The 17,199-nt window shown below is 56.2% G+C and overlaps 1 protein-coding gene across 1 annotated transcript in view; it reads right to left on the bottom strand.

Moving 5' to 3' along the window:
• RAPGEF1 (Rap guanine nucleotide exchange factor 1) overlaps nucleotides 1–15,213 on the bottom strand; it is a 105,324-nt gene extending 90,111 nt beyond the window's left edge. The window contains exon 1 of the mRNA XM_054727130.1: nucleotides 14,937–15,213. Coding sequence (XP_054583105.1) covers nucleotides 14,937–14,961 — 25 coding nt within the window. The 5' untranslated portion in view covers nucleotides 14,962–15,213. The remainder of the gene's footprint in view (nucleotides 1–14,936) is intronic.
• Nucleotides 15,214–17,199: the final 1,986 nt, after the last annotated feature.

Below are 17,199 nucleotides of genomic sequence, written 5' to 3' on the forward strand. Positions count from 1 at the left end.
CCACTGCCCCCGGCCCTCAGTGCAGGCAGTTTCCTGCCTTGGGGTCTCGTCCCTATCCTTGCTAACTTCCCCTGAGTCGGTAAAGCCCTTGAAGTCAGCAGCGGTGTTTGGGCCAGTTCTCCGGTGCTTGTGCACCAGGACAACAGGTCACAGCTGGGGACTGGGCTCAAGCCTGGTTCTGCCCTTCCTTAGCTGGGCGCTGTCACACTCTTAACTGCTGCCCTGAGAAAATGCATCCCAAGCCCCAAACAACTGATTTACTAATGAACCTTCTAAACAAACTGGACGTTTTCTTGAGAGAACAGTTTGAAAAGAGCCTGCGGTTCCACTGCTTCTCAGGTGATCATGGCCTCCCAACGTGACTGCGGCGGGCACGGGGGGTGGGGAAGATAAACAGCCTGCTCTCCCTGCTTGGGAAAGTGTCTGTTAGAGTCATCTCCAAGGCGACCATGTTCACAACCCAAACTGGGCAAGGGACCCATCTCAGGGGCACCTCCGGAGACAACCGGGGACTCGCACGGATAAGACGAGTGAAAGGAAGCGCGCCCAGAGTGAGCGCTCACTGGGCGGCCAGTCGATGTGTCGCCATGCCTCGCACACGTGGCTGGATGCTGTGGGTGCAGGCGCTGCTTTCAGTCAGATGGCATTTCACCACGTTGGCCAAGTCACTCCTAGCGGCATTACTGTCACAAGCCCCTCCCACACCTTACAGATGGGACTGCAGGTGGGGTGGGGGGGGGGGTGCATCAAGACTACACACTTAGCCAGGTCCCGCCCCAGCATTTGTCTCGGGGCCAGAGGAGGGAGCGCAGTGGGCAGGTGCTGGTTTGGGAGGACAGCTGGCCTGTCTGAGTCTCTGGGGCACTTCACAGCTGGGCGACTCTGGGCTAGAAGTTACCTCTCTGGACCCGACTTTTCCCCTGTGTAAAATGTGTACCACTGTGCCACCTACTTCATAAAGCAGTTTAGAGATTAAAGATGATGTTTAAAACTTGCTCACATTCAGCAGAAACTTACAGAATAGCTACTGTTGCGGTTTATATTATTTTATTGTATATAAACATCCAGCTTTAGATACAATACATTAAAGAAAAATCTTCAGCCCTGCCGGTTTGGCTCAGTGGATGGAGCGTCGGCCTGCAGACTGAGGGGTCCCGGGTTCGATTCTGGTCAGGGGCGTGTACCCTGGTTGCGGGCGCATCCTAAGTGTGGGTGTGCAGGAGGCAGCTGATTGATGTTTCTCTCTCATCAATGTTTCTGGCTCTCTATCTCTCTCCTTTCCTCTCTGTAGAAAATCAATGGAATATATTAAAAAAAAAAAAAAAGAAAAGAAAAATCTTCACCCTTACAAGGGATCCTTTTTCCACATCATGTAAGGCCCACTGCAGCACTCTGGTAACTAGCTCATTCCCTTAGTGCAAATAAAATGAAATTTCACTTATAAACCTTTGTTCCACGGTAATAACATTTTGATTGTGGAAAGTGACATAAACCAGGGAGGTGACATTGTGGCTAATGCGGTTTGAAACGTTTCAGAGAGCTCTACCCTCCGCACAAGGCAGTGCAGGGTTCAGAAGACAGCTGAACCAGGGAGTCCTGCAAGGCGCAGCTCGCTTCTTGAGGGAGATTAAGGCAACAGAAATGATGGCTCAGAAGGGAAAGGCCAGCGATCGCTGTATGTGCACATTCACCCCAGAGGCAACGAGACAGGCGGGCTCGCCGGGCGTCCAGGAGCTGCCATAGGCTTTGTGCATGGAATTTGTCTGCTGGGAGGAAAGTCTGATGTTGGTCACTTCCCCTCCAGAGAAAAATACAACAATACGAGGAAGCGCCAAGCACTGTGGGAATGTTCCAAGTGGGAGTTCCAGCTCAGTCCAGAACATAAACAAACGGAACGATCAGCCTGGAGGTCAGGCCCGCAGGGCACGGAGGCAGAAAGTCTGGTAGCCAATCTTCTGGGGCCAAAAAGACCCGACTTTGAAGTGACTTCCTGCGCAGCCCTGGAGGAAATCATCGAAGGCAAAGGCCCCGCTCTCGAAGTGTGTCACAGGAAGCAGAGGTCGGATTCTCTGCGCCGTACTCGTAGCCACAGCCTCAGAACGTCAGGGCGTAGGGAGAGTCGGATAACATGCACGAAGAATTCTTAGTTTCCACTGCGATCAGTGCTGAGAAGTTCCGGGTAGGGGAACACATCTAGCAGGGTGACCTAAATCTGGGAGGTCAGGGAAGGCTGAGGCTCAAAGCGTGAGCATGAGTTGACCAAGCAAAGAGGTGAAGGGCATTCTAGGCAGGAGAGCATGTGCAAAGGCCCTGTGTAGTTGGCAGTATGTGAATGGGAGAAGGCCAGAGGGGGCAGGGCCTTTCCACGGCATTTGATTAGAGTCTCAAAGATTTCCAAAAGGCGAAGAACCACAGAGCTAGCCCAACCCTCTCATTCTGAAATGAGGAGACTGAGGCCCAGAGAGGGAAAGACATGTCCCCAGGCTCTCACAGATGGCCAGGGAACCCACATCGCTGACTCCCAGGCTGGTGTTTTTCCACAGTTAACCAGCTGCCTTCTTTCTGGCAGGGGTGTGTCAACAACAACAAAGTACTAATCCTCACTGAATATTGATACTGTATCCCAAACAAGGCTGCTTTGTTTCTCTGTCCAGGCAGGACTAAAATGACACTCGACAGAAATGAACTGTAAAGTCGGCCAGGCCATCTTTCTTGGGGTCCAACCTAACTTGCAAATTACAAGGGGTTAGAACTCGCCCCCCACCTCCAATTCCAGAGCACCCCCCCAAGAAAGGCAGTCACGTCTGTCAGGGCTGGGCCAAGAACTAAATCCCGCCTGCAGGCCATGAAAGGGAGAAGGCCGCGCCTCCAATTTTGTCAATTCCACCTGGAATTGAGAGAAAAACCTTTTTTAAGTGAAAAATAGTAATTTCCTTCTCTGCTCACAGGGAGAATGGACAAAACCCCAATGCAGCTGGCCCTCCTGCGGACTCGAGGGGCTTGGCCCTGGGCTGGAACAGGCGTGTCCCTGAGTTAGCTCTCACGGCAGACCAAGCCCCTCCCCAGCACAAACTGGTGGAACTCCTGGTGGTAAATGGTTCCTCCCCCAGTGTTTCCTTATCCAAACCAGGGCGCCTTTGAGTGACAGGCGGGTGCTATTAATAACTGCCAGGACAGCAGGTGAAGCCAGGATGTGCGATCATCACCCCATCTGTCACCGTCTACATGAGCACAGTGATCCTCAGGTAATGGTCCTCTGCTGGCCGACATCTAACTGTGAGGCCAGGACAGAGCGACATTCATAAGCTGAACTCCAGAGACGGACTCTTCGCTCACAGGCCCCGTCTCGCCTGGAGGGAGAGCTCCGGCCAGTCGCCATGAGCGCCCTGAGAGCAGGAGCACTGGTCTGTCCATCCCGTGATCCCAGCACCTCTGCCAGGAACTGGAGACAGTGGGCGCTCAAGAAACCAGCTGAAAGAATGAGCCCATGTTTCATACTGAATTCCCTGATTCTAAGATGTGTACCTCTTCAGTTCAACTTTTGAAATCAGTGCATTGTTTTATAGTCTATCTTGCTAATGTATTTTATTTTTCCTTTTTTCCTGGGAAGTATTATGTGTTGGTGCTGTGGTATCAAAAAAACACAGTAACTGCCTTCCATCCAAGATTCATACAGAAACGGGTTAATGATACTCCTGGGACCAGAGACCCCATCATGGCAATCACGACCGGGCAGGCTCCGTGACCTTCAAATTCTTGGAGGAGACTTGAGCTTGCTTCTGGACCTTGATTCAGAGCTCACCCTCTCTCTTCCCCTCCTCCCAGTCAGTGACACTGTCGCACGCCTGTGGCCAACAGCCTGGAACCCTGCAAACAGCGCTGGAGTAAGTGCCATCTGTGCTGTTAACCCGAGAGGACGTGCCGACGGGGGATCCAGGCAGCGCCTCTCATGGAAGCCACCCGGAGTCCCAGAGTCTCTGCTAACAGCTGACATGCAGTAAGCACTCCTCTGTGCCAGGCTGCCCCCCCCGCCCCAGGCTCCGGGGCTCTTAGGCCCCTGTCGTTCCTCAGCCCCTCTTGGCACCAACCTACTCAGACAGATACAGGACAGGAACCAAGGCTGCCAGAGGGCAGCTCTGGACGGTACCCTGTGAGGGTCCATGAAGGAGCCCAGCACCGCTGAGAGCTCAGGTCCAAAGGGACGAGATCCACATTTGGTGGGCCCAGGATCCACCCTGGCTTCAAAGCTTCCTGCCCACAGCAGCCAGCACCTCCTCACCGCACAGGACGCTCCAGGGACACGGTTAATTGCAGGAGTCACTGCGCTCAAGAGGCGCAGAGTGCCTGTCCCGCCAGGTGTTCCCAGTTCACCTACTGTCCCCGCCCAGGTGAATTAATTAGACCATAAGCATTGGTCCCCAGTAATACAGCTGTCATATGTCATCATGTTTTTAATGTTTTAATATAATTTATTGTATTAAGATACTTCAGATTAAATAATGATGATGTAAATATTGAAAAATATGTTGTTCATGGTAATTTTTTACCAATTGTGGTAAATATACATAACATAAAATTTACATTCTTAACTATTTTTAAGAGTGTGCTCCTAATAAGTACATCTCAGAATAAGTACGTTCATACTGTTGTGTTACTACCAAGAACTCTTTTTGTCTTGCAAAACTGAACTTAAACATTAATTATGTGTTAAACATTAACTCCCCATTCTCCCTTCCCGCGGCCCCTGGCAACCACCACTGTATTTACAATTATTTTCTGTCTCTATGACTCTGATTAATCTTAGGTATCTCACTCACACCAGCGGACTTGTATAGTATTTTCCTTTTGTGTCTGGCATAATGTCCTCTCGGCTCATTCATGTTGAAGCAGGTGTCAGATTGTCCTTTTTTAAGGGTGGAAATAGCGCATTTCGTGCATCAACCACATTTTTTCCCCTCTCATCCATCAGTGGACACCTGGGCTGCTCCCACCTTTTGGCTGTGAATGATGCTATGAACATGAACGGACAAATTCCTTTCTGAGTCCTGGCTTCCATTTCTTTTGGGTGTGTGCTCAGAAGAACTGCTGGATCATATGGTAGTTCTATTTTTCATTTTTGTGAGGAACCGCCATACTGCTTTCCACATCCACCAGTGCACAAGGGTTCCAGTTTCTATACATCCTTGTCAACCCTTGTTACTTTCTGTTCTTTTGAAAGGAGCCATCCTAATGGGTGTGCGGTGGGCTCTCACTGTGGTTCTGATTTGCACTTCCCTAGTGATCAGTGATGTTGAGCATCTTTTCATGTGTTTGTTGGCCATTCGCATATCTTCTTTAGAGATGTCTACTCAGGTTTTTAAATTGGGTTGTTTGATTTTTGTTGGTCAACTGCCATCTTATCTATTTCCAGGAAACAGAGCTAGTTAACCAAAGTCAAATTCTATGCAGATAAACTGATTATGTCCATGCAATGGAATACTACTCAGCTATAAAAAGGAAACTTCCGATAAAAAACAACAACACAATAACTTCATGAGTCTCCAAGGCAGTACTGCTAAGTAAAAGAAGCACATTTCCAAAAGCTGATACCATATTATATTCTGGAAAAGGCAAAACTACAGGAATGGAAAACGGATGGTTGCCAGGAGCCAAGAGTGAGGAAAGAGCGTGGCTGCAAGGGGGCAGCCAGCATTCCCCGTGCTGGGGTGACAGGATCGAGCTCAGTCCTCGTGTGCTAGTAGCTTCACAAAACTACAAGTGAGTTCAAGTTCAGAGAACTGTACATCCCCAAAGAGTCCCATCTTCCTGTACGTAAATTAAAAATACTCTCTTCCTGAAGGGGAAAGTTTTCTCCTTTTGCCCACATAGGCATTATCTAAGCAGCGTGCAAGCATCATCTCATGAAATCCTTACAAAACTCCAGGAAAGTATAATTACTGACTAGCACCTGAACTCAGGTCTGGGTGAACCAGGAGAAATCAAATCCTGATTACTTCAGATGCCCAAGATGCCATTTGAGCTTTCCAAGACCTGGGGAGTTTGTAAATTATTATGCATCATATAATAGCAGGAATTTAGAGTTCGTAGAACCATATCCACACGTAAATGAATCTTTCTCCCTGGGGGCAGAGTCCACGAGCTTCCATCAGATCCTAAGCAGGACTTAGGATCTTTAAAAAGCTCAGGAAGCAGTGTTGCAGTTCAAGGTCCAGGAAGGGACCAAGGCCTGCCCAGGAGACACCGGGCCTGCGGCAGTGCCAGGCACTCTGGCCAGTTCTCTCTCCATCACCTGAAGAGGCCACAGTTCCAAGCATCCTCAGAGAGTGATGCACACGTGCCCCGGATGGTTCAGCCACATGATTTCCTCCCTGGTACGCACATTTCACCCACCAAGCCGGGACCAGGCAACTCTGGGTTCCCTGCAACACGGGCTGAATGCAGTCCAGGTCTCTGGCCCAATTCCTTTTTCGCATTCTACAACCTTGCACATTTAGGGTAATAATAGAGACAGCTCCTCATGAACAAACCACGGACAGATCACGCAGGGAAGCATGCTTTCAATCTGCCTTTGGTTCCCGATGAGCTCAGAGAATTAATATTTGTAAGGTGCCTGGACAAGCTGGGGCAGAAGCCCAGGAGTGCGGTCATGCTAATTCGGGGAGAGGTTCTGTCGCTCCAGGACCAAATGACTAGATAAAGTGAAGAGAGCTGACTGGGCTCACTCTGCAAACAGCTGTTCTGAACCGACCATAGGAAGCCACGCTCGTCTGCTCGCACCGATCAGGAAAGCACAGGGCAGCTCAGGCCAAGGAACTGCACAGCGAAACTCCAGCATTTCTGAATGTACCTTGATTGCGAAAATTAACCAAGGGGGGGTGTGAAGGGTCTAAAAATCACGCCGCTTGTAGGGTTCAACGGAATTTTAAGTTCCTTGCCTGCGAGGCCCTGGAACTGCCACAAAACAAAAGCATCGCGCCTTCGGTGCTGAAGAAGATGGTTTAATTAATACTGCGTCGCCTCTGCAAGAAGAAACGGAGGTGGTCTCTTGGGATGAAACAAAAATACACCGGCCAGTGGTCATCCCTGCTGTCCTTCCTCTCTTCTCATTCCACATCCACCCTGTCTTCTCCCAAAGCTCAGGGGGACGGTGGGCTGGCTTTGAACAGCATGGCTGGGAGCCTTGACTGTCAAGTTCACACCAATGGCATAAACTTTTGAAAGCTAGAAACGCCTGAACTCCACCCTTCTGTCCGCAGCCTCGGAAAGTGCCCCCCGTGTCCCCCTAACTGCCTCCCCCCTACCCCCCTCGCCCCCCGCCACGATAGACAGGCCGTACTTCTTTGCTTGAGAAGCAGGGCAGTGTTTCCCGGTCACAAAGCTACATTTGCAGTAGAGTGAGTGTGTGGAGGCAGAAAGCCAAGGAAAGCAGGAGAAAGACCACCTTTCAGACACGGCTGGGACGAGGGCTAAGCGTGGTGAAGCAGGCCCAGAGCTTTAGGGAGGGGCGGTCCAGACTGCAGGTCAGGACTCGGGTTCAGAGACCATCATCCACGGCCCAACCACAGGCTGGGAGTGGGGACAAAGAGGACTGTGACCAGCGGGGACCAGACCAGGTTCCTCATCCATTCGGGAAGGCTCTCCACTGCATCTTCGCCCACAAAGGATGAGGAACGGGCAAGAGAGACTCTCCTAAGCCCCTTGACAAAGAAAGGGGGAGTCAGGGAACCCCGACAGCTACCTCTCCCAGACCCTCAGAGAGAGCTGATGGTGCAGGGAGCTAGTCCTAAATGACACTGAGGCCACCTGAAGAAAATAATGGCGACGGGGACTCCTCCCCTGGTGCTTGGCCGGGCGGCGGGCTGGCAGAGCCGGCATGTGCCCTGGTGTGTGAATGAGGCAGGATGACAGCTGCTGCAGGGAAAGGAGCGGTGCCTAGAGAACTGGGTGCTGTGCCCCCACCCTCCCCCCAGAGCCAAGCGGTCTCTACCAGAGGCAGCTGCCGAGCCAGGGCCGCATGGGCTGTCTCTCAGCACGCCCTGGAGCCCTCTCCAGGGTTCCGGGAACTTGGTCGTGGCCTCGCCCCAGAATGTATACGGGTAACAGAGAGACCCCAACTAACTGCATATCCCGACCGGAGTACTGGTGCTGCTAATTCACCCAGAAACATACAAACTGGCAATTCAAAGCCCAGAAGCTCCATTTGAAGACAATTTTGACAGTTGGAGTCAGAAACCGAAGCTCATTCTATGACAGGACTAACTAACTTCACTCCTTCTGGTAAGGCGTCACTGAGCACTACTCTGTGCAGTGGTGGGAACCCCGTGGCCGACCAGACAGGCACCTCCCTCATGGAGCTAATGGTCTTCTACTTAAAACTCTATTAGTTCATTTTTAACTTGTAGAAAGGAAACTGAGGCTTGGTTTCTGAATGAGCCAAACAATATGATTCTACCCAAAGTGTTTATCTGGGGCCTTCCCAGGGACGTAACTGCCTGCTGGGCGAAGAGAAGGCACAGAGTCCGAGGAAGTCGGTTGGGTGGAGGAGGCTAAGAGCATCCAGGAAGTGGTTTTCACACTGTGCTCATGGAGGACCATGCAGGAGCCTCAGGGGCCACAGCTGAGCCCGGAGTGGCTCCCGTTACCCACTGCCTAACGGCCTTCTGGTGTACGGGAGGAGCTCCTGCTTTAAAACATCCCACACAAATGGGGAAGCACAGTTTTTCGAGTTCCTCCTGCTCAAGGCGCTGATGGAGAAAATGAGACCAGAAACGGGAAAGAACCGCTCAAGGTCACAATGCCAGGTTTCAGGCTATTAGTCAACTGGTCTGAAACAACTGACCGGAAACTAAAATGGCTGCAGGTCAGGGCTCGGGTCCCCCTAGAAATCCAGAGTGTGGGTTTTGTTTGGGTCTGAATTATAAAGGAGCCTCTGGGGCCAGGTGGGTGGCGTCAGAGGAACACCTGTCCCAGCAGCAGGGCGCCCAGCCGGAGGCCGTGTGGGTGCGGTAGCGGGAAGCGTTGCCAGGCCGCTACTCTTTCCAGTGCGTCATCTTATTATGGCAACCGGGACACATTCAGCCGGACTGAGGTAAGAGCAGCCTGCGTTCAAGGCACTCACAGTGCGGGCTAATTTGGGAAATGATTTTTCTGCAAGCTCATGAATGACTCATCTTTACAGGCCTCCTATCAGGTCTGCTGGCTACAAGGAATCCCATTCAAACCACCTCTGCCAACAGCTGCTCGGGAGACCAGGGAACATTTGGGGTTGCTGTGGCTGTTTTTTTAAACCCTATTTAGCCAGTGTTCATGCTATTCCTTATCTCCTTATAGTACTGCTAATGTTATTAGTATTAGTAATATATGCAGGCTAAAGACCACTCTGGGCCATCCTTACTTTAACTAAGAATATTTGGGGGAGGGGGGTCAGAAAGAAAGACACAGGAACAAGCATTGAGATAGAAAGCTGTGTCCTCAGCAACATGAAAGGCCCTAAGCAGTCTCTGAAAAGGCAGAAACGGGCTAGGGCTGTGACCTGGGCAAGTCACCAAACGTCCCTGGCAAAACGGGGACAGCCAGCCCTGCTCTAGCCCTCGGGATGCTGGGAGGCCAGGAACGAGGGCATCCACAGTGCGCTCTGGAAGCCACAGGGCACTGGAAACGTCCAAGACTGTTTGATGTCACCCTGGACTGTGACCGGGGAGGCCAGGCTCCCGGGCTCTGTGCCACTGACAGGCATCAGTGTTGGCCAGCGAGGAGGGACTCAGTAATTGCTTCAACAGTGAGTGGACGAGTGATACCAGGGGCCCTAAAATGTCCCACTTGTGGACTGGATTGCTAATGGTGGAAAAAAAGGAAGTGTAAGATTTGAGGAGTTAGAAACTGATGGGGGGGGGGGGGGATGGGAAGATATCAACCAGTGACCTCATACGCGTATATGCATAACCCATGGACACAGACAATAAGGGGTGAAGGCCTGGGGTAGGAGGTGGGGCAGGGTGGGAGAGGTCAATGGGGGAAAAAGAGAACATATGTAATACTTTCAACAATAAAGATTTTTTTAAAATTTAATTTTAAAATTTAATTTTAAAATTTAATTAAATTTAAAAAAATTGATCAAAATACAGTGACTGCTGATCCAGCCCATGTGACAGTGCATGTATTTTGTTTATCCTGAGAAAATTCATAACTAGTTACTATGAATGCAGTTGGTGTACATTTTTCTAAATTATAATGAAAGCATCCTCAGCCATTTGAAAAACATGGCACTTGAGTCTGACACCGTATTAATCCTGTCCACAGGCGTGGGTGCCCGGTGAGCCCTCCGCTTCACCTGCCCTGGCCCGAGCCTGCCCAGCTGCCAGAGGTCAGAAGGCAAAACTCCTCCACACCGTGGTCTGCTGGGAACGCAGAGCCGGGTCATGACACTCCCGTCTGTGACGTCCTCGTCTCTGTGCCGGCTGTTTTGTCTGCCAGCATTTCCCCGCCCTGGGGTGACAGGATTGAAGATTGTCACCTGCAGAAGGGAGGGCCCAGGTGCAGGGATGGAGAACAACTCCACCCTGAGGAGGTGCTGGATGACTGGAGGCGGGGGGCGGGGGGGGGGGGGGGGGATGAGCAGCTGAGAGCATGAGTGAGAGTGAAGCCCCTCTTCTCCTCCCCCACGGCTCACCTTCGCTCCTCAGGGGGGTATCCCTGACACCCTCCACCGGAAGGCTGATGTGACCCCTTGTGACCTCCCAGGGCCTCCGCATTGTCTGCTGAGGTCCCCAGAGCCTCGTAAGGCACCTGACAGAGAAGCTCAAGCAGGAAATCGAGGAATAAATCAATGAGGAAATGGGGCGAAGCTTTCAGTGCAGATGGAAAGCCAACAAACGCAAATGGCTTCCCCAAGGAAAGGGGATGCAAACTCAAATACCAACAGTCCAAGCGGGAAACGGGGGGGTGATGGCTGGGGGGGGTGATGGCTGGGGGGGTGATGGCTGGAGGGGTGATGGCTGGGGGGTGTGTGATGGCTGGTGGGGGGTGATGGCTGGCGGGGGGGTGGGTGATGGCTGGTGGGGGTGATGGCTGGTGGGGGGTGATGGCTGGCGGGGGGGGGGTGATGGCTGGCGGGGGGTGATGGCTGGAGGGGTGATGGCTGGGGGGGGCGTGATGGCTGGTGGGGGGTGATGGCTGGCAGGGGGTGGGTGATGGCTGGTGGGGGTGATGGCTGGTGGGGGGTGATGGCTGGTGGGGGGTGATGGCTGGCGGGGGGGGGGTGATGGCTGGCGGGGGGTGATGGCTGGAGGGGGTGATGGCTGGGGGGGGTGATGGCTGGTGGGGGGTGATGGCTGGCGGGGGGGGGTGATGGCTGGGGGGGGTGATGGCTGGGGGGGTGATGGCTGGAGGGGTGATGGCTGGAGGGGTGATGGCTGGAGGGGTGATGGCTGGCGGGGGGGGTGATGGCTGGCGGGGGGGGTGATGGCTGGTGGGGGGTGATGGCTGGGGGGGGGTGATGGCTGGGGAGGGGTGATGGCTGGCGGGGGGTGATGGCTGGTGGCAGGATAGGGCCATTCGTAGCTGCCGCAGGGGAACAGGGCTCAGAGCTACCAGAGTCTCAGTTTCCAAGAGAACCAGAAACCTGAGATTTCTGACCGACTTCCTGATTTTAAATATTGGCCATCAATTCTTTCTTTTTTCTTCAAGAACACTGCAGATCAAACACAGCCCATCTGTGGACGGAATCCAGCCCACAGCCACCAGTCTGTCGCCTCCACTCACAGGCAACAGCTGCTTACGCTACCGAACCGTGCGGGCATCAGCCCCTCCCTCCGCCCCTTTGCTGGAAGCATGAGCAGCTGAGACCCACCCCCACTGTGCCCACCCACAGCCACGTTCCCTTTCAGAACCGGTCCCTCTGGGTTCCTAAGGACCCGCCCCCTCTCCTGGCCAGTTCTGCCCACAAGCGCACCCCGGAGCTCCCTATTCCAGCTCCCCTAACCCTCTGGCTCCCCTCTCCCCTCTCCCTCCTCATTATCTGTGAAGATACCAGAGTTCAGAAAAGCCCCCTCCACCCGCCCTTCTTCCTGGCCCTCCGGTCAGCCTCCTCCACCAAAGGAGGACAGGCCGAAATGGACAGGGCCCGCCAGCAAACTGCCGCGCTGCAGCCCTCTGGAACCCGGGGCGTCCTCATCCCGTGAGGCCCGGGGCAGACGACTGGGAACAGCCTTCCTGTGTCCCTAGGCCAGTGATGGCGAACCTATGACACGCGTGTCAGCACTGACACGCGTAGCCATTTCTGATGACACGCGGCCGCATGCCGAGAATGAAACATTTGATGCTCCTGAGGATGACACATTTGCGAAATAATGTTTTTTTCCTCAAAGGGACACCCTACCCGAGTTATGCTCGGTTTTTTGGCAAAGTTTGACACACCAAGCTCCAAAGGCTGCCCATCACTGCTACGCGATGGCAGGCCTCACAGGAGGGCAACAGAATGCCGGCGGGCGCCACCCAGGCCAGGCACTGCTGAGTAACGAAGCATGAGGAGCAGGGCAGCCCCGAGACCTCCCGGCGGCTGAGGAGGCCGCGCTCACCAAGGACGTCCGGGTGGAAGAAGGGGCGCGCCTCAGGGCCCTACGGATGGGCAGAGGAGTTTTCTCTCACACCCAAAAACCCTGGGTTCCTTAACACCCGAGCAGGGCAAGGCCTGCATTCAGGAAGAAGGGCTTATGAGCACGTGTGAGCAACACTTCTGCTGCTTCACGTCAACAGACACGAGCACCAGTGACTGCTGGGCGTCAGGCTCCGTGACCAAGCGGGCTGCTCACCGGCTAACGGGAGCCCTGCTGCACCCAAGGGCCTGTCCTTGGCACGAACGCTCTGCCGGCAACTCACCAGCAGGTCCGTTCAGAAACTCCAACAGCAGCTCAGCTGGGAATCTCGTCGAAATGCAAGGGGACGCCCACGTCCAAGGACCAGCAGACCCGAGGAAGGTGCACCCCTGGCTGCAGGGCTGCTCCCAACTTCCTGCCGGCTGTGGGTGAGCCACAGCACAGACCTGACTCCCCGGCCGGCCCCACAGCAGGGCCAACCCGGCCTGGCGCCCTCAGAACGCCGCTTAGCTGCCTCTCCCCAAAGACACCTCCTCCTGCGCTCCCCACAGCCGTCAGCCCCTTGCACTCTGCTCTCCCGCCCTCGCCACCTCCCCCCGGGGACCTGTACCCCCTCTTCAGAGCCAAACACAACTGCTGTCCCTACAGAGCCTTCCCCTTGCCCTGGGCCCTGCCTGTGGGGCCAGCACAGGGCAGGCGGCCACAGGCCAGGTGATGCTGAGCGGCTCTCCCGCCTCGGACAAGAGGCACTTCCCGCTCTTGGCACTCACTGCAGCGCCTGGCAGAGGGAGGTGCCCGAGAGGGCCCACGGAGAAACCTGCTGCCAGAACCTGGCCTCAGGCCTCGGGGCTCCCGGTGATGAGAAGGCAAAGGGAGATGCATCCCGTCGGGGGCGGGGCGTCTGAGCCGTGGGAGCAGCTCTGGGACGACAGGTGCTTTTCATTTCGCTGCTCCTTTCCCAGGATTCCCAGGGTTTTGGCAATGGGCGTACCCTGAGTCAAAGCATGCCCTGCTCGTGTTATTTTTAAAGCAAATCACCCAAGTTTCCCACCGCGCAGAGGGCTCCTGAGAAATGCTTCACAGATGAACCCAAGGTATTTCGGGAACAGCACAGGTGCAGGGCGGCCACTCGTGGCCACTGGTCAAGGGCCGAAGACCCATGAGGGCGCCCAGGAAGCAGCGCCTGGGACCGAGGGCCCTGCGCCTGGGGAACCTCGATGCCCTGCCGCTGCTCTCCTGCTGGGTGGCCTGCAGGAGCCTGAAACGCCGCGACCAGGCCCTCGCTCACAGGGAATCTGCAAGGGTTTAGTAAGCGATACATTTAAAATGCTTAGCAGAGCCGGATATATAGAAAACCCTCAATAAAGGCTACAAAAAAATGCCCTTCCTGTGCTGAAACCACAGCCTGCGAGCTGCACTGCCTTCTGGGTCCACTCCCGGGCGCATCGCAGGAACGTATCCTGGTGTGACCTGGGGAGCACCAGCCGCTTCCAAATCCGTGCCACCTCCCCTCGGCAGCCCCCCGGGCGCCTGCCTTCCGGGCTCGGCGGCCACGCTCCGGGGGCACCCCAGGTCAGCCGCCCAGGCTGTCAGGACCCGCAGCCCTGCTCACACGGGAGCCCTGGGCTGCCCGCCCGCCCGCCTCGCCTTGGGCCCAAGGGTTCGCCCTGCAAGGTGTCGCTGGCTCAGGAGCCCCGAGCCTCGCTGCATCCTTGGAGAGACGGTGCCCGGCGCAGGCAAACACCAGGGGGGCGGGAGGCCGCTCCCCGAGATCTCCAGGAGCACACAAAGAGAGGAGGTTTGCGTGGAGACATCACTCCCCACGCCCGGCTGGCGCCCGCCGCCCTGCTTCCCCGGCGGCGCCGGAGCCCCGAGGAAGCCTCGGCCGAGCCCCGAAATGCCAGCCGCCGCCGGCTGCGTCCTTTGAAGCCGCCCAAGTAGGCGCTTCTGGTTAAATTTAAACCCGGGCTCGTTAGAAATGACCAATTGTCCGGCTCAGCCCTGTCTCCGCCCGAGAGGCGGCCGCCTGGCGGGGCTCGGGCGTTGCAGCCACCGGGACACGCGGCCGGGTGTCCCTTCCCGGTCCCGGGTCCGAGCCGTTGTCTGCGAGCCCCGCGGAGGCCGAGCGGCCGGCCGGGCCCGAACCCCGGCCGCGGGGCCGCGTCCCCGAGCCGCCCCGCCCCCCGAGCCTGCGGCCGGCCGTGCGCCCTGGAGAGCGCGGGGCGCCGCCTGCGCGGCCTCGGAGGCGACGGCGGAGGCGCCCGAGCAGGCCCCGCGGCTCCCTCCCTCCCTCCGCCCCGCGCCGCGGCCGCGCACCGCCCGCCCCGGGCCTCCCCGCCTCACCTGCTTTCTCGATCCTGCCGGACATTTCCGGGCTGCGCCGGAGGCCGAGGCCGCCGCTCCTCGGGCCCGGCCGCGCCGCTGCGGGAAGCCCAGCCGGCGCGGCCGCCGCTTGCCTCGGCCCTGACTCGCCGCGCCTCAGACCCGCGCCGGCATGGCGGGCTCCGCGGGCCGCGGCCTGTGCGCTCGGCTGGCGCGCTCCTGCCCGCCCGGGGCCGCCGCTCCCGCCGCCAGCCGCCGCTCTGCCTCCTCCGGTCCCGCCGCCGCCGCCGCCGCCGCCGCTGCCGCCGCCGCCGCTGCCGCTTCCCCAGGCCCGCGAGCCGGCGCAGCGCCGCGCCGCCGCCGCCGCCCGCCGGGCCTCGGCCGCGGCCAGAGCGCCACCTGCCGGGCGGCCGCCGCGCCGCCGCGCGCCAGCGCCCCCCGCCGGCCCGGAGCCGCTCTGCGCCTCCCGCCCGGAACGCAGCGCCCCCTGCCGGCCTGGAGTCTCCACGCCAGTGCTGGGGCTAACCAGCCCCCTGACCGCATGGAGCCTTCAGGCCAGGACCTGGGGTGGACACCCACCCGGGACTCTGCATTCTGCGCAGGCCAGAGTCCCCACTCCAGGGCCGGGATGGACACCGCATCCCCTCCCACCATCATCCAGGGCGCGGCTTCCTCTGCAGGCCAGAGTTTTCCGCCTGGTTAAGCAGGCCCACGGTCCAAGGCACAGGGCTGGTCCCTCCTCCCAAGACCTGGGTCTCAGCAGCCCCTGCTAGCCAGTCACCTGGCCAGGCCTAGGCCTGACCCCACCAAGACTCAGTGCTCCCAGCCAGCCCAGAAGCTCCAGACCTGGGACTGACCTGACCAGGGGTTCGGTCGGATCTTACCTTCCCCTCCCCCTTCTGAGACTCAGTAAACCCCGAGGGCAGAAGCCACCTGACCAGATCTGAGCCTGACTCCACCCAGCGCTCAGGGGCCCCAGAGTCTCCATGCTGAGGCCTGGACCCAGCCCTTTGCGACACAATGACCCCCTAATGGGGACCAAGGCACCCTCCAGCCTGGGGCAGCTGTGGGCCTTGTCTGGCACAGGGATGCGTTCAGCACAAGTCCCTGAACTAAGAGTCGGAGATCCCACTGGATCTAGGCACCGTGTTAGCTGCTGTGGGTCCTGTACACAGTTGATTCTTCCAGCAAAGACGTTCATATTCTGGGGCATCAAAATCAATCATATAAGACAAGTATCGACAAAAGCAAATTTTAGTAACCCATAGGGTCTTCATATATGGGAAAATCTCCCGCCCCCTGCTCGCTGTTCTTGACCCCAAGAGAGAATATAAAGAAGTAACACAAAACCAGCTCAGCTAGCTTCCCCCCCTGCTTCCCTCAAAACATGTAAATGAGGTGATCTGGTGCTGGGAGAGGATCTCCGAGAGGTGCAGGGAGAAGGAAAGGTGGTTGATGTTGCAAGAAATTCCTATTTGCATCTCCCCACTCTCTGCTGGGCTGAGCTGGCAGAGACCGCGGCCCCTCCAGGCGTCAGGCCCAGCCCTCTCGGGGTCGAAGGCAAAGCCAAAGATTGACAAATCCACTTTGCTCCTCGATCTGATGAATGGCGGCGCTGAGCCAGAGTGGCCCTGCCCAGCTTCCTTGGCAGCTTCGTTGCCCGGCCAAACTGGCCCCAGGCCCACTCCCAGCGCTCCCACAGCGGCCCCCAATTCCTCCAGTTTCTGAGCTAAGAAGGGCCAGTAGTTTAGGTCCAAAATCCTAGGTGCAAAGCAGATAATCAAACTGATGAATAGGCCCCGCCAGGGGTCCGTTAGAATGTAACCAACTATTTTTAATAAACTATGACATAGCAAGTGACAGGGATTTTTCAGACAATAAAGTACTTTACCACAGGCCATTGCTATGCATAAGGGTCCAGGACACTTGTTTAATGAAGCTTATTCGTCAGCAGTGTTTCTGTCTAGAACAGGGGTCCTCAAACTACGGCCCGCGGGCCACATGCGGCCCACCAAGGACATTTATCCGGCCCGCCGGGTGTTTTTGCCGCCGCTGCCTGTCCTGCTTAGCAGCCGACTTAGCAGTGTGCATAGGAATTTGTTCATAGGTTTTTTTTAAAACTATAGTCCGGCCCTCAAAGGTCTGAGGGACAGTGAACTGGCCTGGCCCCCTGTTTATAAAGTTTGGGGGGGACCCCTGGTCTAGAATATTCTCTCCCTTCCCCTCCACCGGGCTGCTTCCCAGTCATCTTTGGCTTCTCAATGTGAGCGTCACTTCTTTGGGG

The sequence above is a fragment of the Eptesicus fuscus genome, chromosome 15 (assembly GCF_027574615.1).
Source record: "Eptesicus fuscus isolate TK198812 chromosome 15, DD_ASM_mEF_20220401, whole genome shotgun sequence".
Lineage (NCBI taxonomy): Eukaryota > Metazoa > Chordata > Mammalia > Chiroptera > Vespertilionidae > Eptesicus > Eptesicus fuscus.